This window comes from Narcine bancroftii, chromosome 8 (genome assembly GCF_036971445.1).
Source record: "Narcine bancroftii isolate sNarBan1 chromosome 8, sNarBan1.hap1, whole genome shotgun sequence".
Taxonomy (NCBI): Eukaryota; Metazoa; Chordata; class Chondrichthyes; order Torpediniformes; family Narcinidae; genus Narcine; species Narcine bancroftii.
The window spans coordinates 7,569,988-7,595,281 of NC_091476.1; the positions used below are offsets into that span (position 1 = coordinate 7,569,988).

The following is a 25,294-nucleotide window of genomic DNA, read 5'->3' on the forward strand; positions in this document are numbered from 1 at the left end:
AAGGATCGAACATCAGGACTGGTCGAAGAGCAAATTAGAAGTCGAAACCACAGAGCTGGACCAATGAGAGATTCGTGTAACTCCCATCAAAGAGAGGAAGAAAGCTTTTTGGAAATGAGCATACTTGATGCAAAGTCTTGATTTGAAACATTGACTATCCCTTTGACTGAGTTCCCAACTTGGTCTTTTCCTCCAGACTACAGAATCTGCCACCTCATGTGCTTCCATAATCATGCAGTTGTGATTAAATAGGAAGATTCAATTTCTTTGAGAGACCAGATGCCTTGTTCTTCCGAGAAATGACTGTTACCTTTTAATTGATCTCTAAGCTAATTGTTTCACGTTTATTTTGCCCCTTCTCCCATATCTGTGCAACATTTTCAACATCAAACAGGCCACACAAACATCAGATGATGTGCATAAAATTATATTAAACCCAAAAATTTATGAAAAAAGGCAAGACTGGATGCATCAACCACAGCAAGAAGCTGACAAATGGCTTGAGCAATCAGCTTAGTTATCCAGCGTGTTCTTGCTTTTTATTTCAAGCTTAATTCGATTACATGTATGACCAATATATTTGACTCCAACTCAATAAATGGCTTTAAAAGTCCAACACTTCAAAACACTTTTATTCTCGTTAAGTTTTTTTTTTACAATAAAGATTTGACCAGCATATCACTAAATGTATTCGATGAAGTGAAAAGTCTATTCCATAACATAGGCAAAGAGCTTTAATGAAAAAATAATCACTGCGGATGGCAACATCTTTGCAGCATTTAGGGGCATGACAACACTATGTTGTGTACAAAATTAAATAAAAACACTTTATCTGGCACTGTGACAGGACAAAGGATGCGGACTCTTGTTATTTTGTCATGGGATTTGAAATAAAACCCTAACTGATACTGCAGCAGTTTGGTACTGTCGGGATGTTTCTCCAAAAAGCTGACAGGGCTTAATGTGCACTTTGCAGAAAATAAAAGATTGCCCTCGACTTCCTATCCAGAATTTTAAATTGAACCAATGATCTTAGCAAGTCAGCAGAAAAGAATTGCTCATCAACCAGTTGCAGAAGATTCATTGAATTTCAGGTCATACCCTTTGTAACTGTAATAGCAGTTTTCTTTAATATGATACACAAGTACAGTTCACAAAATGAGTGAGAATTGAACTTCAACCACAAATATCCTCAAAGGAATGGAGATTTTCTTGGTGGAACTTAAACATGAAAATAACAAGGGATAAAACTTTCTTTATCTCAAGTAGCTTTTTTTCAGGTACGAATGCAAAACCTACTTGGTTTTTGACTGCTTGAGTTAGAAGCTTTAAGTGGGTTGGAGAAATCAAATTAAATTAGTGGATGAAATGATAATGAAAAATATCTTTAAATGGATGGAGGGCTATGGACTGGGTTAACGTTGGGACTAGGCAGAAAAATGGATCGGCACAGACTAGAAGGGCCAAATGGCCATGTTCTATGGTTTCCTTTACAACCGGAGAATAAAAAAATTTCACGTGTCAGGTAGAGAGGATGCAGATGGTGCTGTTTGGGATCCAGTTGACTCAAATAAGCTTCAAAGGATGCGCATTCCCCACTAAGTATGTTAAACATTTACAAATGTGTCAAGTCTTAAGCACAACTTAAATTATACTATTAAAATATTGTTCAACAATTTCTAAAATTAGAGGATATCAATGAACATTGGCTATTTCATCTAGATTAAAAAATAACTTCAGTAAACAGTATATACAGTGAATCACTATCCAATACGAGTGTTTGCAGCGCTGGGACTCTATCCTTTCCCTTACATTAGAAGAACACATAAACAGGACAAAAATTGCATTGATATATTTGCAGGAGTGCTGCTCACTGGGGAAAATGTCAAGTTGTTTGAAACTCGGTTTTGGGGAATGCAGGGTTGGAGGTAGACACTCTCATAACATCCCTTGAGGGGAGTTCTGGAAAATGGGATTAGTGCAGAAAGGAATGTGATGGCTACTACAGAAGTGGTGGGCCAAACAGCCTGCTTCTGGGCTGTACGATAATGATTAACATTGCAGAGATATTTGGGAACTGCAAATAATAATTGCAAATGCTCTATCTGCACACTGGTTCAGCCCAGCATTTGGTTTGTGGAAATAGAGAAACAGAAACTGCGGGTGCTGGAATCTTGAGCAACAGTTGATTGAGTAATGGATTCAGCAGAGGATAATGTAGAATTTAGGCCTGAAGCACATTAAAGAGCGAGGCCTTTAACAATGTGGAAATATTCTCTATGTTCACTAAGTATTACCTCTGTTTGTTATAAGATAAATGTTCTTTAATGGAAAATGATCAGAAACACTTGTTACAGGTTTCAATACTCATGTTATCATGCCTAAGGCTGCCATCAAAGTTGCCAGTATTTCTTCGACTAAAAGGCACTACACAAGTGCCAGATATAATGGATTAATTTTGGCCATTAGTGATTGTCATGCATTTCTAGGCAAAAGCTAAATTGCTCATCTCTTCATTTCTCAGTAGGCCAACTTCACTGTTTCTAAAACATCCTAATTCCACGCAAACTTTGTCTCAAAAGTTTTCACTCCATGTGTTTTCAGCTGAAACTATTGTGGCTAAATACATCCTTGAATAAATCCATTCTGTGTTGTGATTTCAAATGATTACTAAGCATTAGTGTTTAAAAGAGATGCATAACATTCACTGCAACCTTGATGATAGATCCGGCAAATTGATTGTGCACGAGCGTAGTCTCCTACCTAAATGATGACATAGGAGCAAATTGGCTATAGAAGGGAAGGAAGAATAATGATGTTACATGCAGAAATCATTTCGACATTTACTATTATGTACTAAAATATAGTGTAAAGCTTTCTTTTGTGCACTGTTTAAGGCTAGCAAATAATTGCCACCATCCAGCACCATCTGACAAAAGAGGAAAGAGAATCCTCACCAAACAATTAATATAATTTGAGACAGGTGAAAGTGTACATTGTTTTTTTAGGTATGGCATGCATGGGATACACATTTTGCAAATAAATAAAACCACAGTCTATTTAATTAAATTCCTTGCAAACTATTACTTGCTGCTTTGGACAAATACTACAAGATGTTGCACATCCACAGAGATTTTACAAAGTTACCCACAATCAAAGTTAGCACACAAAACATTAAGTCCTTCAATAATGTTACAATAATGTATAAGCTTTAAATAATTTATTTTTGTCCCTAGCAGCTTTTTTCACTGAGATAATTGTACATGTTAAGACAAAACGAAACCATATAATTAAAAAATGTATCAAACTTTCATTAGGCAAAACTTTGGTTTGGATAATGGATGCCTCCAGAAATGTTATTTCACAAATTGGAGGCAATCATTTTTTTTTTAAAGACATACCACACGGTTACAGGCCATTTCAGCCCGTAAGTCTGTGCCGCCCAATTTACACCCAATTAACCTACACCCCAAGTACGTTTCAAATGGTGGGAGGAAACCGGGACCCTCAGGGAAGACCCACGCAGTCATGGGAAGAACGTACAAACTCCTTACAGACAGCATGGGATTCGAATCCAGGTCCCGATCGCTGGCGCTGTAAAGGCATTGCACTAACCACCACGCCAACCTGCTGCCCTGATTTGCAAAGACCTGCCTCTTCCATACATCCACTGTCAAAGGCAAAACTGATTGAAAGGAAGTAATTAATTACTTATCCTTTTCACAGCAGTTGGCCAGTTACTGAATGTAGTGCACCCACACCATGAATTTTATTTTCATCAGCTAAGTGCTCAGAGTGGTTAACATATTAAAGCATGTATTTAAGACAAAATAATCACTGGACCAAATTCTGAGATGTTGCAGTAGTATTGGGAATGTCAGTTTTCAAATAAGTTAAATGATAGTTGATTGCGGTATAATTGAGGGTGTTAACGTAAAATAGATGTATGGTATCAGTCTGCCTTCCTTTAGACTCATTGCTCATTTTGTCCTTCAGCTTGCTCTACCATTCAGTGACATTACTAATATGCCATATCAACAATACCTGTTGGATTTGTCCTCACATTCCCTCATTACCCTAATGTCCAAAATTTACAACTGATCTCAATTTGATACTTGACCACAAAAGATCAACTAACCTCGGGCAAACAGAATTTCAAGAAAAAAAATCAACCACATGAGTGAAGTTATTTCTCACCTCAATGCATATTGCCCCATTGTCTATTTTGCAGACACCACAGTTAGGGGAAATTGATGAAAGTTGGGCAGTTAAACCAGGGAAAGATATGTACTGTGAATGGCGGAGCCCCAAGGAGTGTTGTTGAACAGCAAGACCTCAGGGTTCCCAGAAAGAAGCGACACGGGTAGATGGGCTGGTGAAGAAGGCATGTGATGTGCTTGCCTTTATTGGCCATGGAAATGAGTACAGAAGTTGGAACTTCAAATTACAGTTGTACAAAACATTGGTTAGATGGCACTTGGGAATACTAGGAGCAGTTCAGGTTTCTATGCATTAGAAGGATCTGATTAAGCTAGAGTGGATCATTTAATGTCTCTTGGCCTGTACTTCTTGGAGTTCAGAAGGGGGGGGGGGTCTCATGGGAACATTTTGAATATTGAAAGGCCTAGACAAAGTAAATGTGGCAAAGTTGTTTTGGTAGGGGAGTCTAGGACAAGAGGGAACAACTTCAGGATTGAAGGGCACTCATTTAAAACAGATACAGAGGAATTTCTTTAGCCAAAGAGTACTGAACCTCTGGAATTTGATCAACAGGCAGCTGTGTAAGTTGTTGGATATCTGTGGTAGGTAAATTGATGGAAAGCGTTCTTAGAGACAGTATACACAAGTATATGGAGGGACAGGGTCTGATCAGGGACACTCAACATGGATTTGTGCGTGGAAAGTCGTGTTTGACCAATCTTGATGAATTTTTGGAAGAGGTGACTTGGAATGTTGATGAGGGTAGAGCAGTGGATGTTGTCTATATGGACTTCAGTAAGGCCTTTGATAAGGTTCTGCATGGGAGGTTAGTTAGGAAGGCTAAGTCCTCGGGTATTAATTTAGAGATAGTCAAATGGATTCAACAGTGGCTGGAAGGAAGGTGCCAGAGAGTAGTAGTAGATAATTGTTTGCCAGTGTTTTTAGAATACCTGTATAAGATTAAAATACTTTTAGATCCGACAGTATTTTTATTGGGTAGTTTGCAACCTCTGAAAGGCTTGGGATTAGATAAGTTTCAGCTTGCTTTTGTATATTTAGTTTTATCTGTAGCGAAAAAATATATTGCTAATATGTGGAAAGATACAAATATGATTGATATTAATAGATGGCATAATGAGATGAGATATTGTTTAATAATGCGAAAAATAATGTATGTTTCGCATGATAATTATAATTTTTTAATTAATAAGTGGTTGTTATATTCAGAATATTTACATTTCAATTTACATTGATTAGATCTTAATATGTATATTTAATTTTTCTTTAATATTTTTTCTTTTTTCTTTCTTTATGGCTCTCCTTAGGAGAGTTGGCTGAAGGGGGGGGGGGGTTCTTTTCTTTTTTTTTCCTATATATAAAAAATAACATTCTTGTTTATGGTTAATTGTTGTATATGTCATATACTATTTGTTTTTTGAACGAATAAATAAAGTTTTAAAAAATAAATAAATAATTGTTTGGCAGGATGGAGGCCAGTGACAAGCAGTGTACCCAGGGTTCAGTTTTGGGACTGTTGCTGTTTGTCATATATATTTATGATCTGGAGGATGGGGCAGTAAATTGGATTAGTAAATATGCAGATGATACTAAAATAGGGGGAATTGAGGATGATGAAGAGGGTTTTCAAAGATTGCAGAGGGATTTAAACTGCTTAGAGGAGTGGGCAGATGGAGTTTGATGCTAATAAGTGTGAGGTGCTTCATTTTGGAAAGATTAATCAAAGCAAGACATATGTGGTAAATGGAAGGGCACTGAAGAATGCAGTGGAGCAGAAAGATCAAGGAATAACGGTGCATTGTTCTCTGAAGGTAGGAGCGTATGTGGATAGGGTAGTGAAGAAGGCCTTTAGTATGCTTGCCTATATAAATCAGTGCATAGAATATTGGAGTTGGGAAGTAATGTTGAAACTGTACAAGGCATTGGTGAGGCCAAATTTAGAGTACTGTGTGCAGTTCTGGTCACCGATTTATAGGAAGGGTATTAACAAGATAGAGAGAGTGCAGAGATTTACAAAAATGTTGCCTGGGTTTCAGCATCTGGAATACAAGGAAAGATTGAGCAAATTAGGTCTTTATTCCTTGGAACGTAGAAGGCTGAGAAGGGATTTGATAGAGGTGTTTAAGATAATGAGAGGGATAGATAGAGTTGATGTGGAAAGGCTTTTCCCATTGAGAGTAGGAAAGATGGATACAAGAGGTCATGGGTTGAGAGTTGACGGGCAAAGGTTTAGGAGTAAAATGCGAGGGAACTTCTTTACTCAAGAAAGTGGTTACTGTGAGGAATGGGCTTCCAGAAAAGGTGGTGGAGAAGGGGTCAATTTTGTCATTTAAGAAAGAGTTGGATGAGTATTTGAATGGGAGGGGGATGGAGGGATATGGGCAGGGTGCTGGTAGGTGGGATTAAAGGAGGGTACTTGGATCAGTGTGGACTAGAAGGGCCAAATTGGCCTGTTTCCGTGCTGTAATTGTTATATGGTTATTTAAAGGCAGAGATTAATAGATATCTGAATAGTCAGGGTGTCAAGGGTTGAGGGGAAGGCAGGGGAGAGAAGCTGAGTGAGACAATGGATTAGCTCATGATGGAATGGTGGAGTGGACTTGAAGGGCCAAATGGCCTACTTTTGCTCCTATATCATATCGTCATATGAATGCAGAAATGATCCACATGAATATTGCCTGGACCAGAAGGCTTGTACTGCCAGGAGCAACTGCACAGGGTGGAACTATTTTCCCTGGAGTGAATGAGGCTGAGGGTTAACCTTGAAGGTTTACCAGATCATAAGGGGCAGATATAGGACAGATAGTCATGGTTGAACGCGAGAAAAATTCAAAGAGAATCTAAGGAACAAGTTTTTAAACACAGAGGGTGATGGGCATATAGAACAAGCTGCCAGAGGAAGTGTTAGAGGATGGAACAATTGGAATGTTCAAAAGATATTTGGACAGGTACATGGGAAGGAAGTGTTTTGAGGGTTATGGACCACATGCAGGCCAGTGAAATTAGCCAAAAATTAACACCTTGATTGACATGGATGAGTTGGGCCAAAGGGCCTGTTTCCATGCTGTAAAACTATGACACCAACCCTAGGTATTAAGATGTTCTAAGATTACTCTCTCCTCAGAATACCCAGTAATAGTCTGCTAATATTTGCTATACTTCCACTGAGGTAACTATGTTTTTTTTTCTTGACAAGGGGGCCATATCTGCAGGCACAACTCAAGAACTGGTCTCATCGAGGCCCTACATTATTCAGAAAATGTTTCTTGTGCTTCATTTATTTCCTAATGAGAATTTCTCCCATTCAGATGTGTACCCATTCAATCTGCAACCCTTCAGGTAATAAAGCAATCAATTCAGATTGATAAATAGCACTTGCATCTCATTCAAAGCAATGGTCATCTCAAGCACCTACTATCCCACCATTTAAGGTGCAACCCTCGTTGAATCTTTAACTACACTTTGAAAAACATGTGACCTACTCTGTCTAGAAAGCTAAATAATGGCTGAATCGTGAAAATACCTCCTAGTTCCTCTCTGTCAAACAATATGTCACTAACTATAGAACCTTCCTGCAGTTAGGGAGGAGAACTTAATTGTTAGTGATTCCCATTTACAATGAACAAACAAAAAAAAACAAACCACAATTAGAGTGACAAATAACAAAAGTTTTTAGTTTCCTTACATTGTCAGCAAATACTAAACCTATTACTTGCTTTTCCTTAAATACTAATTTGCTTTAATGTTTGTCACTCCAAATTAAGTACAGTACCACATATTCAACCTTGTTGACAATATATTTCAAGATAATAAATTAGCACATGGATGAAATGGTGTTTACTCGACAAGATTGCTTTATTCTACAGTGTACAATGGAGAGCTTCGTCCTCCACTCTATGTAATAAACACCAGATAAATTGGTTCCTTTAAACTTTATTTTTAAACTGTAAATTTCTTATACTCAAATATATTAAATCTCTCTAATGTTTAATTGGGTTCCTTGGATTCAGTGAGGAACATAAACTTTCTTGCATACTTTAATTATATTTTTACCATTTTTCTAATAATACAAGAGAAAATCTTCTAACTGGCTCAAAGAGGGCACATTCATGTGTTTCTCCAGTGTAAAACTAATGCACTCTTGAATTACTGAGGATTCGTGGGATGTTACTGTAAACAGTAATGATTATTTTCCTATGAATAATTGAGTGATGCCAATACAGTAAAACTCACGGTATCCGGTACCAATGAGGATTCGCAGATGCTAGAAAAATGAATTTTCAAGTTGCTTGAGATTGCGTGTTGCATGACTGGAAAACTAACGGCGAGGTGTGCCATTTTAAATTTGCATTTTTAAAAAAATATATTTATTTTGCAATTTTTTTTGCTGGTTTCTTGAATCCCGGATAACATGGATTTTACTGTACAAAGATTTCCACTTTGGATTAATATTTTTCATGTAAAGCTTGAGGTATTTTATTCTTAATATTCCAAAGTTATTCCAAGCTAGGTTCTGAGCTAACAGGGTAAATAAAAAATGTCCGTGAATAAGAAAGAGAGTGAGAGGGAGAGAGAGAGAGAGAGAGAGAAAATATCATGTAATGAGTGTTCACTCTTCTACCTGCTAGCTGATTTACATCATTTGGTTCCCTTGAAGGTTTGGGATATCTGAGGAGCATTATATGGCAGAAAAATAGCACTGATCAAGTTATTACTGGCAGTATTTTATAATTGCTATAGACCTAGAATATATTCTGATCTCACCTAGATTATTGCTATCTATTAAGATGCAAAGAAATAGAGGAATTAAAATATGCACCCAAATTATCTGTTGTAATATGGAACTCATGTATTTTGCTTCATAACCCATTTCATAAAAACATTGTGTCTGGTAACAATTACTGCCCAGTGAGTTGTTAATTTAATTTATAGAGAAATACTGAAGCAGATCTGCGATGTGGTAAAAATACATTTAAAGTAACCAGATTATTGGAATGGGTTGATGAAGCATTCTGACAAAAATGCTAATTATATCACTCTCTGAATGGGCAAGGCTTATTTTAGACATGTGTATTTTTACATTTGAAAGTTACTAGGTTAACTACCAATAAATTTCCCATTTAATTCTGCAGATTTATTCATGGAAATTGCAATTTTATTTCCACTTGTATTTCTCCTTACAAGATCTCCGAAGATATTCCTAATTTTGAAATACTTAGAGCTAGACTTGTTGTTTTACTTTTATAAAAAAAAACATAACTTATTTTGGGCTGGGAGAAAGAGTGTGTGACATTGAAAGTAATTAATATTAAATTGTATGTGCATGTCAGGTTAATAGTCAACGTTTTGAAGACTTAATAATCAAAACTGTAGAAATACTGGGAAACAGACTTCAATTTTCAATAGCAGAACTTATGTTTGTACCTGTCAGTGCCATTTTAAAGAAGCAAATTAAAGTTATAAAAATAATTCTCAGAAATAAACTTAACTGCTTCTTTGTTGAACTCATTCTGGTTTTTAAAATATTTCTTGTAATAATGTCTCAATCTGTACACATACAATTCTTCACTTAAAACATTATAACTGAGGTATTATAATACTTGAAATTTGATCACTGATTGGATCTCAATAAGGTGGATTGATATACAGTACAAAATTAATCTATATGTCTGCACAACACCTCTGGCAGATTTGAGAAAAAAAATTTTTTAATTTAAAAAAAAATCGAGGATTGAGAAGCATTTAATATCTGAAAAATCCCATGGTTTTGCTATATTGGGCAGCTCACTATTAAACTCATTTTAAATCCAATTTCATTATACTATCATTGATTTGATTTCTATAAGCCTTTGTAGTGAATATGCAGAAACGTTCTTAACATAAAAAATGGCAAGTTTTAAAATATTTTTAAAAAAATATAGAAGGGTTTCAGTCTATATCATTCTTGGAGTCCACATTGAATTATTTAATTCAGATTGGCCAGTAACAGAACCTGTAAAAGGAAATGAAGGTCAAAAATTCCACTTATAGAGTGCTTTTCACAACTTTACGACAGATATTTCAAACAATGAATTTATTTTTCGATGCAGTTACTAATGTAATAGTAAGGAAAACAAATAAACTGTATCTAGCTGAGTCCCACAAATGGCACCAAATGTCACCCATCATAAAGATTGGCTGAAATATTTTGCACAGGATTAAAATAAAGAAAAATGCACTTCAATGAAATATATGGGCAAATTTTTCAAATATTAGTGATACCTGCAAGAACATTTTAAGTATGAAAAGTGAATACACTAAATCCTACTGAAGAAAATAATCACTTTTTTTAAAAACTGGTCTGAACTGGTTCAATTCTCTAACTACTTAAAATAATTACATTCTGAGGTCTACTAACAAGTTATTTCTTTCCTCTATAAATGATGATGGAGATGTTTAAAGTGCTTGCTCTTCCACAGGCTGAGACGTGACTCAGAAGCTTACGGCAAGTCAGAAAACTTCCAGAAGTCAAAGTGCAGGAAAATAAAAAGCCACATTATCCCAACAGGTCACAGGTGGAAACTGGAAAAGAGAGTTGCATGTTCTCATAGTAATTACCCATTAAGCTTAAGTTGTTGAAGGAATGCATTTCTATGCACAGAAAAATCACTCAAATTGTACTTGTTCCAATACAAAATAAAATACCTTAAATTGAAATATACATTTTTAAAATAAATAACAGGTAGCAAAATCTCAATGTTAACTGGTCTGTGCCAATTACAGGCTGTACAGAGAGAAATTTTAGGGGTGCTGGAATCATTCTACAGGTTAAATACATAAATTGGAGAATTTTTTAAAAAGTTGCAGAAAAAGATCAGAAGAATTTTATGGTATACGTTTGTTGGTCATTTCTTTTGCTCAAAAATAAAAATAGCACAAAAATTAAATTGGACCATAAAATGATAATGAAAACTGTACTATGCTAAAGCTATGATGTGAAAGGTATGTGTGCACACTAATTCATAGATTATTGATATTTTCCAAAAGTTCAAGAATAACTCAAACTTGGAGCAGATACTGCTTTACCAATCTTTAGTCCCTCATTGGAGTAATATATTTAATTTTAATTCTGATGGTAAATTAGTTAAAAAAATTTGTACATCACATTACAAACATATAAAAAAACTAGCTAAATTCAATAATCTTTAAACATATTTAAAAAACGTTTTTAAAAAATGACCTGGTTTGAAATGACTTAATTCATATAAACACAGTAAATAAACAATGCTCTTTTGTTCAAACACATGGTTGAACAGATATTGCAGATTTTTCCACTTGACAGTTTGATATTTGTACCTTACCCATGCAACTTTAATGCAAGGACTTTTGTTTAGCACTTAGCCCTACTGAGTTAAATACGACACATTAATCACCCACTAGTTTCAGGAATCTGTGGTAGAGTCTCATTCACACGCACATTATTTACATACACATCACAGCTCATGGATATTTAGTTTGTAAATGAAATTACAGCAGTCTCCTTCCATTCATCCACCACCCCAAGAAAATGCAGTTGTTCATGAAACAAAGTTTAAAAGGTACATAATGTAATGAGAGGATCTTCAGAAGACTGTAAGGCATGTAATAGTTCCATCCCATTTGTTGAAGTCCCTCAGGGATCCTTGGTTCTAATATTTTCACATCAAATAATACTGTGTTACTGGGGCTTAACCTGAAAAGAAAGGTTTTCATTTATGATTTTAACATTAAAATGGACAAAAACATTCTTCAAGAATCTTACCCCCTTATCTATGTTCATAGAAACCACTAATGTATAACTGAGTGGAAACATGAATCAATTTAATGACCATGGCTCTTCAAAAACCAGTCAGCACAACAAAGTTATTGGATGGCCAAACACGTGCACGTCAAGCAATTAGATGGAAATCTCGACACATCAATCAAAAGTAGAAAATGGCGCTTATGAGTTCCCAATAATTGAAATCTTTAACTGCTATGAATTTAGTCCTGCAAACCTGCTCCTTTGCAGGTCTGTGTACATCATGAACTCTTTAGTCTGGTACTCAACCCCACAGATGTACACATTAATTAGAATTGAAAGAAAGCTTATGTCAAGCCATTATAATAATCTCTTCTGACTATGAGATATTGAATTTCTACTTAATTTTCCAAGAAATAACAGAAAGCAAGATGTGAGATTTGTTTGTTGATTCACATGCTTCAACTCTGACCTTTGCCAGGATGGTACTCAAACCTAAATGTTGATATTCGACGATAACCAACGACAAAGAACTGAAAACAAAATGGTGGAATGGAATCACTTAAAAGTTACATCCTCCATTTACATCTACTTTGAATAGGGATGTTATCATAACAAAAAAATTACTTTTAACAGTAGTTTCATCATACTATGTTAAATTTAAATTTTTTAAATTTTTACGTACAGATAGTATCAGGCCATTTTGGCCCATGAGTTCGTGTTGTCCAATTTCCACCTAATTAACTTATACTCCAGTATGTTTCGAACAATGGGAGGAAACCGGAGACCTAGAGAAACCCCATGCAGACACGAGAAGAACATACAGACTCCTTAGAGACAGTGTGGGATTTGAACCCTGGTCCCAATATCTGGCGCTGTAAAGGTGTTGCTCTAACCTCTATTCTAACCGTGCTGCCCCTAATGAATTCTAACAAATTTGCAGAATTTATTCTGCAAAATACTTTTCATATTTCCTTTTATTTTTAAATGTTGCATTTGCAGATGATATCTTAATCTAGCATAAAGATTTCCCATTACAATCTTTTCTCACTGCCAATGTTAGGCAGAAGGTACAGAAGCCTGAACTCCAGTGATCTACATCTTTAACCTCTCTGAACCACCCTAACCATAAAGTACTTCAAGACCAGCAAAACATCGCTTCCTTTTTTTTGCATTATTGCAACTATGAAGCCTTAGCTATCCTTAATAACTATCTTTTTGTCTCATTGTGCATTGTAGTTCTTTAATTTGTACTATTGGTGTATCTTGTGTATCTGTGTGTGTGCAGCGAGGAAGAATTTCATTGCATCTGTATTTTGTACTTACGCATATGACAATAAACTCTCCTATCATACGCTTTTGTTGCTGTCCTCCAAATAACCTGAAATAAGAATCTGTTAACAGTGAAAAATTGGCACAGACGCTTACCTGCAGGAGCAACAAAAGACAGCTAGCTCTCCATTTCTACAGTCACAGAGGTATTTCCACTTCTTGTTGCTGAGTGAAAAAAAGTAACCTTTTAGAAAACAACTGAATCGTTTCCGAATAAGAGGGTGGGGAGAGAGGGGGAAGGGGGTAGCGAGGGGGATGAATGGGCAAGTGAGGGAGGGTGGGAGGGTTGGAAACAATTTCCATTTCATAGTCCAGTGATTGGTACTTCAAATAATTTTCCACATACTAACATCTTGATTCTTACTATGGGATCCAGGTGAAGGATGCCACCTTTTAGTGTTTTTTTTTTTTAAATCCTGAACCCATTGGATTATGACAGCTTTTCCTAATAGGTAAAGATTTAAGGATGACGGCATTACTCTGATCATTCAAATATATAGTCTATCAGTAATTAAAATTTGTGGCTCAGAGTTTCTTCAAATCAATTGCAATAGTCATTCCACATTTATTGGTTTATCAATTGATTCATCAAATTCATTATGATTCATCTTTACTGGATGCTGCAAAGCCAGAATTTCTGTGTGTTTTTACAGAAAAAAGACAATTCCATCACTAAAGTGACTTACCATAGTAGTCTACATCAGAATCACCCTCATCCCAGTGCTCATCATTGGAGAGAAGTGGATTGTGGCTCTCTGACTGAGACTTCATGGGGAAAAATTGTCCATCTCCAACACTAAAGAAATTAAAATTTGAAAAATAACATACAACTTAGAAAAACAAGTTGGCATTCAACAATGGAACAGCGATCCAGGTTCTGTCTGATCTCTAATATTTGTGGAGTTTGCTCATTCTCCCTATAATTGCATGGATTTTCCAAAGTGCATCCCAAAGATGATTGTTTGGCTAATTTGCAACTGTATTATCCCGAATGCAGATGGGTGATGAGACAATCGAAGTTGATAATGAGCATGAGCAGATTACTGGGAGAGAAAAAAAAGTGGGGGAATGTGATTGATGAGATTGCTTTGAGAGCTGGAATAGACTCAATTTGCTGATCAACCACCATCTATACTGCAAGTAAATATGAACACAAATTATGTTTCTGAGAAAGAACACGAATTTGGGCATTGGACCTCCACCAATGAACATGCAAACTCCCATTCATGCTGCTTCTGAGGGGACTGAGTAATTGATAGTCAGCATGGACATAGTGGGTGAAATAGCCTGTTTCTCTGTGTGGCTATATTATTAAAATTGTATGCATTGTTACAAATGCACACCAGGACTGATGGTCTGAATGGGTAGAATACCTGGTAAAGATGGGGAGCAGCCAGTACTTTTTTGGGGGTCCAAATACTTGCTCTAAGTTTTTCCACACACCAAGGTTGAAACCATTTTTATCTGGGCCATGTTGAAATACTGGAGCTGAGAAAGCCTCTGGAAAGGAGAGAAAACAAATTAATAAAGAAATCTACTGAATTGCTTATCTTTGACCCTGAATATGAGAGAATTAACACATGAAGAGCATTTCATTCCAGACCTGTACTTGCTGGAATTTAGAAGGATGAGGGAGGATCTCAGTGAAACCTACCAAATATTGAAAGAGCTGGATACAGTGGATATGGAGAAGATGTCTCCAGAAGTGGGAGGTTGATGGGGATCAAACATTGTGGAGAAGGCATAAAAATGGGGTTAAGAGGAAAATTATGATAGCAAAACAAGTAAAAACACAATGCTGGAGAAACTCAGCTCTGCACCCCTTTCCCTCTCTATTCATCTAGGCATCCCTCCTCCCCCTGTCTGTTGCTGTGACCTCCCTCCCTTCTCCACCTATCACCTCCTACCTCTGTGACCATGCCTCCCCCACCCCATTACCTTTTTATTCCGACACCTGCTGATATTTTTCCATACCTTTCAAGTCTGAAATGTTGGTTATGTATTTTTTATCTTTGGTACATAACGGACATTGTATGGACCACCTGAGTTTCTCTAGCATTGAGTTTTTACTTCAACCACGTTGTCTGCAGACTTTCATGTTTTACTTAAAAAAAACGATAGCCATGTTTCAAATCGTGGAACAAGCTCGATGGGACAATATTCTAATTCTGCTCCTATGTCTTATAGTCTACTTTCATCTGTGCTTTGGAGGATTGGCTGGCTACTTAGAGAGCTGGTGGGTTGTCAGTTACAAGATTGCTCAGTTCTCTCAGCTTTTCTGTTCATGCTAAAATATATATTTTTCTATTTCACTCCCATTTTCTACAATGTTTATTTTAAGCTTCTTGCATATACCTTATTTCTCAGCTTAGAGATCATATGGTCAAATCCAAGGTTCCAAGAGTTATGAAACTGGCTACCTTGGCACTGAATGAGATGCCCATGAATGTGGTCAGTTTCCAATGTTTGTTCCTCCTTCCCTGCACCCATTCCATCCAAATAAACACTGACTTCTTGAGAAGTCACTGTATGTAAAGTTACCAATCTACATGGTTTGGGTTCTCTGACAATTGTTTTTTTTTTGTTAAGGGCTATGGTAGTTCTAACTTGAATGTAGAGAAATGCTACTGCAGGCTGACTCACATTATCATGGAAAGAGAAAAACTAGCTCAGTTTAAAAATTACACATTGTGCCACCTTATTACCAGCCATGCTAGGGTTCAAGCCCCAATCAACAGAAACCCTTGTGTTAACATTTGAATAACCTCTTAGTTAAACAGATTGAGCTCAGCTTGTTTGGATTAAAATAGATGCATTTATGTGTTGTTGCATTGTAATGAAGTAGAATCTCTTTCTTTCTCTTTGGCTTGGCTTCGCAGACGAAGATTTATGGAGGGGTAAATGTCCACATCAGCTGCAGGCTCGTTTGTGGCTGACAAGTCCGATGTGGGACAGGCAGACACGGTTGCAGCGGAAAAAAAAAATGAAGTAGAATCACCAAACTGATAACTCTACTGATTTCCCGCCCCCCCCCCCCCCCCCCCCCATAATCAACGAGAAACAAGCTGTAGGTAATTTGCACAAGCCATGTGCAATTATTGTCACAGTGGTGTCACCAATATCTGCTCCATTGAGCACCTTTACACAGTACGATATTGCAATATACCTGAATACCATAATAAATATTAGAGCAGATTACAAATACCTTGATGAAAATTGTAGACCTTAAGGAGTGACTTAGAGGAAAGAAGAGAGGGAGATAGCAAGAGAGGGAATTTCTGAGCTTGGGGACTTGTCAGATAACCACTGATGTAAAAAGTCAGAAAACGAGCAGTACGAATATCTTGAGGGTTTGGCAGGGCCAGAGGAGATGACCATTCACTCTGTTAGGACAAACAAATCGATCTACTAAAACTCTGAGGAATTACTAACTTTTACTTTGAAGGTGAAACATGGGTTTACCTCCCACTCCTCTTCCCCCCCATGCTTCACATAACAAACAGCAACAAATATCCACCAGTAATGGTGAAATCTCAGTGAGATGCCCTTACCTAATGTAGATCTGTTTAAACTGACCAGCCAAGAATGATAGCTGAGGAGGAACAGGAGGCTAAGGAAGAACATGACAGCCACAAAAAGAAGAAAGAGTACGTGAAATTTTGCAGGACCATCTGGAAGACCACCCTGTAGGGAAAATAAGAGCTAATGAAATTTGTTCCCCATCATTGAGCAAGATCACAGCAAACTTTCGATTTTCAAACTTAACTTTTCAATTCTTAAAATCACATTACACAGTCAGGGTGACCATGGTTCTGACAATCACATTGGGATAAATGGCACAATTTTATGTCGAACAAACTATAGAAGTGCAAATATCCGGAGTTCAATTTGAAGCCTGTATTGATTTAACTAATCTTAAAACAGTCAGTAATTTTCAATACAGTGCACCTCACGATGCAGCTGGATAAGGAATAGAATGGGGACAGCCCAGTTAGCCAGACTTCCATACCTGATTATACAGTGGAAGTTCCAACAGGAGGTTATATTCATTGATAAAGACAGAGATTGGACGGTGGTTGTCTTGGCACCATCCAAGACCCAGCACTCACTTTAGGTCCTGATGAAGAATTGCCATTAGTACACTGCATGATAATTAGCCAGGATACCTTCATGCAACGAAGGCAAAAAGTGCAAAGGAATAAGCTATATTATGTACAAGTAAAAGGAAACCAGTTCAGGTAGGAATTTTCAAATTTTAAAGTGTAAAGCAATCAAATATTCTTTTTGTTCTTCAAACCAACTAACTATCTAATGGACAAAAAGAGTCTCTACCCAGATTGAACTTGTGCATTTCATAGTTTGGGTAAGGATACATGAAAATTGGAAGTTACCGTCCAAAACATGATGAAATATTGCAGAACTGTGGCAGCAACAAACAAGGAATACAGCATGGAATATCCCAAAAAGAGCAGAAAAAATTTGTAGTTTGAAAATCCAATACAATTGTTCACCCTAGAGAAAAATAAAATGATCAGGACAAGGTCTTTGGTTATAATTATAAAGTACAACTGAGATTTAAATTGCACTTTCACGACCTCTCAACACCCAAAGTAATTAATAACAATAATTAATAATTATTTTTCATAATTAATAATAATAATTAATAACCAATAAATTACTTTTTGAAGAAAAAGTTAGTAAAGCAGTGGGAAATACCACAAGCAATAGACACTGGCAAGTCCCACAGATGGCAGTCAAATAATTATCAGATTATTTGTTTGGTCAGAGATAGTGGCTCAGTTATTTAAAATGGAAGGACACCAGAGCAAATTCCTTAGCTCTTCTTTGAAATAACACAACAGGATTTTTGATGCAAAACTAAGAAGCCAGGTGGGGACTTGTTTAACATCTTTTCCAAAAGATGCATCTCCCACAGTGCAGCAACTGGTCCTACTGCAGTGAAAAATACAGGTTGGAATTCCAAGAAAGGTATGTGAGCCAATCATGCAGAACATTAAAGCAAGTCCAGCACTTCCTGCTGTCAAAGAGGTAGGTGCCAAGGGGCAATTGGTCGGAGGAAAGAGTGGATGATGGAATTATGGAGGAAGTGGTCCCTGTAGAAGGCAGAAAGGAAGATGTATCTGGAGGTGCGATCACGTAGTCAGTGGAAATGGCAGAAGATGATAGGTTGGATGAGGAGGATAGAGGGGTGGTAGGTCAGGACATGGGAATCCTGTCATTGGGCATAGGGGCAGAGGGGTCAGGGCAGATGTGCAGGTAATGGAGGATATGTGGGTGAGAGCTGAGTTGATGGTAGAAGAGAGAAAGTCACATTTTTTTTTAAATGAAAAACTTGGAAGACTTCATCCTGAGACGCAATAGAGGAGGAATTGTGAAATAGGAATGGAATCCTCACAGAGGACGGGGTGTGAAGAGGTGCAGTCAAGAGAGCTGTGAGAATTGATGGGTTTGTAGAAAGAGTTTGTCTCCTAAGTTGGAGACAGAGAGATAGCCCAAGTGAATTTGGAAGTTGGCAGCTAAGAGGATTAAGTCAATGAGTACATAAGGCAGCACCAAAGTAGTCAACAGTGAAGTGGAGGAAGAGATGAGCAGCCTTGCCTGTGTAGGCAAAGCATGGATTGTTCCACAAAGCCAACAAAAAGTTGACACAGCTGAGGCCCATATGGGTAGCCATGGCTACATCTTTGACTTGAAGAAAGTGGGATGAGTTAAAGGAGAAGCGAGGACTGGTTCTGCCAGCTGGAGGCAGAGGGGTCTGTTGTTGAGGAAAAAACAAAGGATATTGAAGCCTTCTGTATGAGGGACGGAGATGTACAGTGATTACCTGTCTATGGTGAAAATGAGATAGTCGAGTTGTTGAAATGATGGTGGGCATGCAGGTGGGTAGGGACTGAATCACAGGGACAAAATGGAGTCAAGTTAAATGGATACAAGTTTGGTAGAGCAGGAGCATGTGGAAATGATGGGTCTGCCAGGACAATTGGGCTTGTGGATTTTGAGTAGGAGGTAGCTGCTCCATAAATGGTTATATGGATGAAAATAACCAGGCAGTGGTAAACAACAAGGTTGGAGGCCAGGGAAAAGAGATGACCAGAAGTGGTGAGTTCAGAGATCATGTGTATGATGTTGGTTTGATGAGTTTTGGTGGGGTCCTGTTGAAGGGGTAAGTAAGAAGAGGTGTCTGAGAGTTGTTGACTTACTTCGGCTAGTTAGAGGTCAGTGTACCAGACCATAACAGCACCACCCTTGATAGTGAGGTTGAGACTGGTGCAGAGAGAGGGGAAGGCAAGGTGTTCCAAGTGAGTGAGATTAGAATGTGAGCCAGTGGTAATGGTCCCAAGTGTGCAGAAGGCCGGAACAAAGAATCCAGGTTGGGAGAAGGAGTCCATAGTGGGGTTGGACAATCCTGGTTGTAGAAGTGGGCACGGAGGCAGAGCCGATGGAAGAAGAGTTTGGCATCATGGTGTACGCGGAACTCATTGAGGTGAAGGGGGACAAAGGTGAGGCCTCTACTGAGGATAGAATATTCTGTCTCCAAAAGGAGAAGGTTGGATGGGATGGTGAAGACTGGCCAGGGATTGGAGTGGGGGGGGGTCAATGGGGTGGAGGGCATTGGTGAGAGGAGAACGAGGTGGAACAGGAGGTGAAGGGTCGGAGGGATCCAAGAGAGAAGGGGAGGGATTGGGAGGTTGGGGGCGGAGGAAGGGTGAGGGGGCCATGGTGAGAGTTTGTGTCTGAGGCTCAGTTCTGTGGGCAGTCAGGGCCAAACAAGGATTGATTACATTGGTCTCTTTTAATTATCAATTTTAACCTACCAAGGACAGTGATGATCCATTTTCAGTACACATCTAAAAACAAAAACAAAAAATCCAGTTAGTGATAAATAATGTATATATCAAAATAAAGCTCAGAGAGTTCTAGGAAAAATTAGGCTGGTCTTCAACATAAACTTACAAGAGCCTTTAACTTAGTTAAACGTCAAGGCACTTCATGGAAGCATCAAACAAAATTTGACAAAGCTGCATGAGAGATATAGCAATTTGGTTAACGAGGCAAATCGTTGGAGCTTTGCAAGAAATAGGAGAAACAAGGAAATGGAGAAGTTTGGGGAGGGAATTCCAGACTTGGGTCTCTGGCAACTGAAAGCACTGCTGCAAATGAATAAGCAATTAAAATTGATGATGTGTTAGAAGTCAGAAATGGGCAAATACAAATACCTTGGGAGAAAGGGGAAAATGTCTGACAAAAAAATTAAAAACCAGAGGTATAATCAGTATTAGATTCTCTAGTAAGAGAGAAACCATGTTATCAATTACCTAGAGATACTATGAATATGTAACTGGGCAATTAAAAAATCTGCTTATTTTGAGCAAGTGAGATCTCCCAAGCTGCACTACATTTAAATCAATGGTTTTTTTATAGATGGAAGGTACATATTAGAATTAAGTCTACTATGGATGTAATCCGATCGACATGCAAGATCATTTGTACAAGAACACTTCATTTCAATCAATCTTGATCTTTTTAAATTTTGTTAATTGAAAGATCTGAACTACATACGTATCACAGATGGAGCAGTGATGGCATCGATCAGGTTTAATCAGTTGGCACCGGTCACAATATCGGATGGCTAATGTAAAGAAATCAAAAATTATTATAGTTACCTTGCAATTTTAATTCTAAGGTGAAAAATTTTCAACATCAAACACTTCTTGAAAAAAAATTCCTTTTTAAATCCAGAAATAAATAATTTCAGTGGGTCTCAAGTGTTTTCAATGTTAGAGAATCTAGCCACACAAGGCCAATAAACAGGTTATCGACCCTAAGATAATACAAGAACTGACTAGAAACTGAAATCAGTAATGTCATGTTTAAAATCTCTTTCCCTTGATCAGTGCTTTCTGGTTATACTTCTTTGTTCTCACTTCTAATTCAATTATTTTCCTCAAAAAAGGGGTCATTTTTGCGAATAATTCATTGCAAATCTAACCCTGATGTTTAATTTTTTTCAAATAGGTGACACATTATAAATGTTTTAAGCGATATTATCACAACTATGTACATAGTGCATGCTATTGGGTTCTTATACCTCCAGTTGCAGTCCTAGTATATACTGGTAATTTTTTAGTCGCATCCAATAGGATTAGCTTTTGTACTTCAGGATTTTCTTCTCGTTCATATCTCTCTCTGTCGACTCTGGCCAATTGAAACTAAAAGCACATGAAAAATGCAACAAAATTAATCCATTCATAAAGGAATGCAAGAATGTCTTACTAAAAGAGGCTAACTTTGCGGTGAATCAAGAATAAAGCTGATATCAAATTATTATCCAATAGGAAATTAGAAGAATTTCAACATCAATCCCTCAAAACCCATTAGAAGAAAAGCAAAATAATGTAATCTTCAACTTTCAGCCAATGGTTATAGTACAGTGGAATGATTTTGCATTAATGCTATTTTTGAAACTAAAGAACTGTGATATTGAAGTACCATGTATTGTTCAACAGCTACAATAGAGACATGTCATGGTTTTGTCCCAATATAGTGCATTTACTTCACCTCATGAATTTTTTTTCAGTCTCCACTAAAAACAAGCCAACTCACAAGGCCTGAAAAATGCAACAATGTCCAACTTTAAAATGACTCTAGACCCCTGCTACTTGGTAGGTGAGTAAAGAAAAATCTAACGGCAATGTTTTGAACAGTGGAAGGGTTATTTTCATTCCCAATATTTATCCATCATTTAACATTACTGAAAATTATTTGGACATTATTACATTGCTTTTTTTTTGTGTGTGTGGCTGTCATGTGAAACTTTGCTACTGATTCCCACAATAGTGACAAAACTTGGACATCATTTTAATTAGTTTAAAGGATTTGGGAATATCCTGAAGGGGAAGCAAAAGTTCTATAAAAGCAGTCTTTCTTTCCTAGTTGTAGGTGAAAAGGAGAATCAAATAAAATTTGAGAACCCTGGTGTCATACACCACCTGCAAAAATCAGCGAAATCCTACAACATGAAGATACCAAGGGAGTCGGTTTTAATAAAACTCTTAACTGTGATGCAAACATTCTCATCAAATCAAGCCCTATTTTAGAACCATAGAACATTACAGCACATAAACAGGCCATTTGGCCCTTCTAGTCTGTGCCAACCCATTTTTCTGCCTAGTCCCAACGTTAACCCAGTCCATAGCCCTCCATACCTCTCCAATCCATCCATTTAAAGATATTTTTCATTATTTATCATTTCATCTACTAATTTAATTTGATTTCTCCAACCCACTTAAACCTTCTAACTCAAGCAGCCAAAAACCAAGTAGGTTTTGCATTCGTACAAAAGCTACTTGAGATAAAGGGCACTAAAGGAGCCCAATTCACCTTTTGTCTCAATGACGTTTCCTTCAACAATGCTACTGAAACCAGTATCCAACTGCACTAGAGAGGATGTAGTAGACACCTTACAATTTTCTATTGTGTTACATAGTGCATGAGGGATCAACAGCCAGTTTGATCAGTCACTTTACATAAACTATGATGAAGTTAAGCATGACAATGAAGTTATTACACAAGATCAATCACTCCTCACTTAAATCAAATGGAATTACCTTTCGGGAAGGCTGGGCTGCTTCTGTAAAAATAGCTTTGCAATAGGTCCACACAAAGAGCACAAAAAATAAATGAAATATCACAAGATATGCAGCTGTAATACAACAAAAAAAGTGATCAGATTGAGCCAAGATGGTCATATTTTAAAAAAAGAGAAATAACATCTGCAATTTAAAAAACAAGTACAGCTAAATGTATCACAAATAGTTTTGTGTACACCAAGTTCAGACATTCATCTCTGTTTTCCCAGTAGACGACATGCAACAGTAAAGTGGATGGCAATCCTTTAAATGTCAGATAATAAAAACATAGATCAGTGGTTGAAAAAAAAAGTGGATCAATGGAGAATGATGCAGAGGACTTCAGAGTGGCACATGGACTCTGGGCTCGTGGACTGCTTTTGTGTGAAAACTACTTACAATAGTTGAAAATGTTTTTCTCTCAAATGGTTAATTACATTAAATATCATCAGCGAGTACCTATACTTTCAATTATGTCAGTTTATGGCTTAGGGATATTAAATATAACATTTCTGTCAGCATATCATGTCCCCTACTTCAAGCAATGAGAAATGAGATGATGCCAGAGGGGAATGTTGAACAGTGGACAAAGTAGAAGCTGAACGAACCAAAGCCCTACATGTGGTGAATGTCTGCCAAGCTGCCTGTCTCCCCCCCTCTGGCGAGCCTTGCTGTACTAACATTGGCTGTGCATTATCTCGACTGTTAAGTACACTCCCCTTGGATATAACTATATATGCATCTATTGTCTTTCATTATTGTACCATGAGTTTCTGCTAATAAAAGCCATGATTATTGTTTGACCACATCGTCTTTGTCGACTTCATCAACTGGCACTTCAATTTTATTAGCAGAAATGGATGCAGCCCTCAAGCCAGAGCGGCTGATAATGGACCAGACTGCCCCGAGGGCCAGAGAAATTTTCAACCACGGGATTGGTTGTTTCAATTACTACATGGCTCGAAACAACGTGGTCGATGAGGCGATACAGTGGGGCCACCTGAACTCTCTGCTGGGTGAGGTCCCTTTCGCCGTTACGCACGGATCTATAGCCTATAGCCCGGGAACGTCTGACTTCTTACTATGCAGCACCACGGAATGTGGGGCTTGCTCGACACCAGTTGCTGACTAGATGCCAGAAACCCAGGGAAAGTGATGCTGCCCATGCACTGGCTCTCGACTCCCTGGCAAATGAATGTCATGTCAGGGCAGTCAATGTGCAATAACACCACAATACCTTGAAGCTGGATGCTTTAGTCAACGGGATTGACTCCAGTTCCATCCGACAGAGGATGCTGCAGGCGGAGCCCTTAATTTACGACCGGGCAGTCACTCTAGCCAAAACACTGAGAAGTGCCATGCATTCCAGTGAAATGCTAGAAACTGAAAAGAAAACATCCAGGATTGTCTAATGGACTTGGGGAGTGCTGACAGCTACATCCACGAGGGAGTTGCCAGAGCCTTAAGTTTGCGGATTATCCAGCAAACCGAAAAATATCGCTGGCTTGTAGTGAACTTACAAAAACTGTACAGGACAAGTGTAAAGTTACTTTAAATTTACCTCAGATTGTGCCTTGGCAGGAACCCTTAATCAAAAGGGCAGACCCGTGACATTCTTCTCCCGCATGTTATGCGGACTTGAACTTAAACATCCTGCCATTGAAAAAGAAGCCCAGGCTATTATTGAAGCTGTTCCTACTATTTCAAATGGGTTCGGGACTACGCAACAAAGGCGCCCCCTCTGTTTGACACTAAATCTTTTCCTCTCTCTCCAATGGCCTTGAAGGCTTTCGAGAGAATTAAAGCTGATATTGCCAAAGCTGCACTCTCGTCCATTGATGAGGATGTCCCATTCCAAGTGGAAACTGATGCCTCAGATCTTGCCTTGGGAGGAACCCTTAATCAAAAGGGCAGACCTGTGGCATTCTTCTCCCACACGTTACACAGACCTGAACTTAAACATCCTGCCATTGAAAAAGAAGCCCAGGCTATTATTGAAGCTGTTCGCTTCTGGAGACACTTTCTAGCTGGCAGAAAATTTACTCTTGTCACTGATCAGAAATCTGTAGCCTACATGTTCAGTACTAAACACAAAAGTAAAATCAAGAACGATAAGATGGCACGCTGGCGAATAGAACTCTCAACTTATAATTATGAGATCCAGTACAGACCGGGCAGGTTAAATAATCCCTCTGACGCATTGTCACGATCTGCTGCTGGTGCTCAGCTGGAGGGGTTAAAAGAGATCCATAGCAGACTGTGCCACCCAGGAGTCACGTGATTCTTCCACTACATAAGGGCTAGCATCCTTCCTAACTCTCTGGAAGAAGTCAGG

At 37.9% G+C, this 25,294-nt stretch overlaps 1 protein-coding gene across 2 annotated transcripts in view; it reads right to left on the reverse strand.

Moving 5' to 3' along the window:
* Positions 1–572: 572 nt before the first annotated feature.
* zdhhc15b (zinc finger DHHC-type palmitoyltransferase 15b) overlaps positions 573–25,294 on the reverse strand; it is a 41,300-nt gene continuing 16,578 nt past the window's right edge. The window contains exons 3-12 of one of the 2 annotated variants that reach the window (XM_069892814.1): positions 22,939–23,033; positions 21,420–21,540; positions 20,891–20,960; positions 20,146–20,178; positions 17,701–17,821; positions 16,861–16,993; positions 14,683–14,809; positions 13,996–14,105; positions 13,406–13,474; positions 573–10,210 (exon numbers count right to left, since the gene is read on the reverse strand). In XM_069892814.1, coding sequence (XP_069748915.1) covers positions 13,428–13,474; positions 13,996–14,105; positions 14,683–14,809; positions 16,861–16,993; positions 17,701–17,821; positions 20,146–20,178; positions 20,891–20,960; positions 21,420–21,540; positions 22,939–23,033 — 857 coding nt within the window. In that variant the 3' untranslated portion in view covers positions 573–10,210; positions 13,406–13,427. Of the gene's footprint in view, positions 10,211–10,276; positions 11,930–13,405; positions 13,475–13,995; positions 14,106–14,682; positions 14,810–16,860; positions 16,994–17,700; positions 17,822–20,145; positions 20,179–20,890; positions 20,961–21,419; positions 21,541–22,938; positions 23,034–25,294 lie in introns of those variants that run through there. The other variant, XM_069892813.1, reaches the window with a different exon arrangement.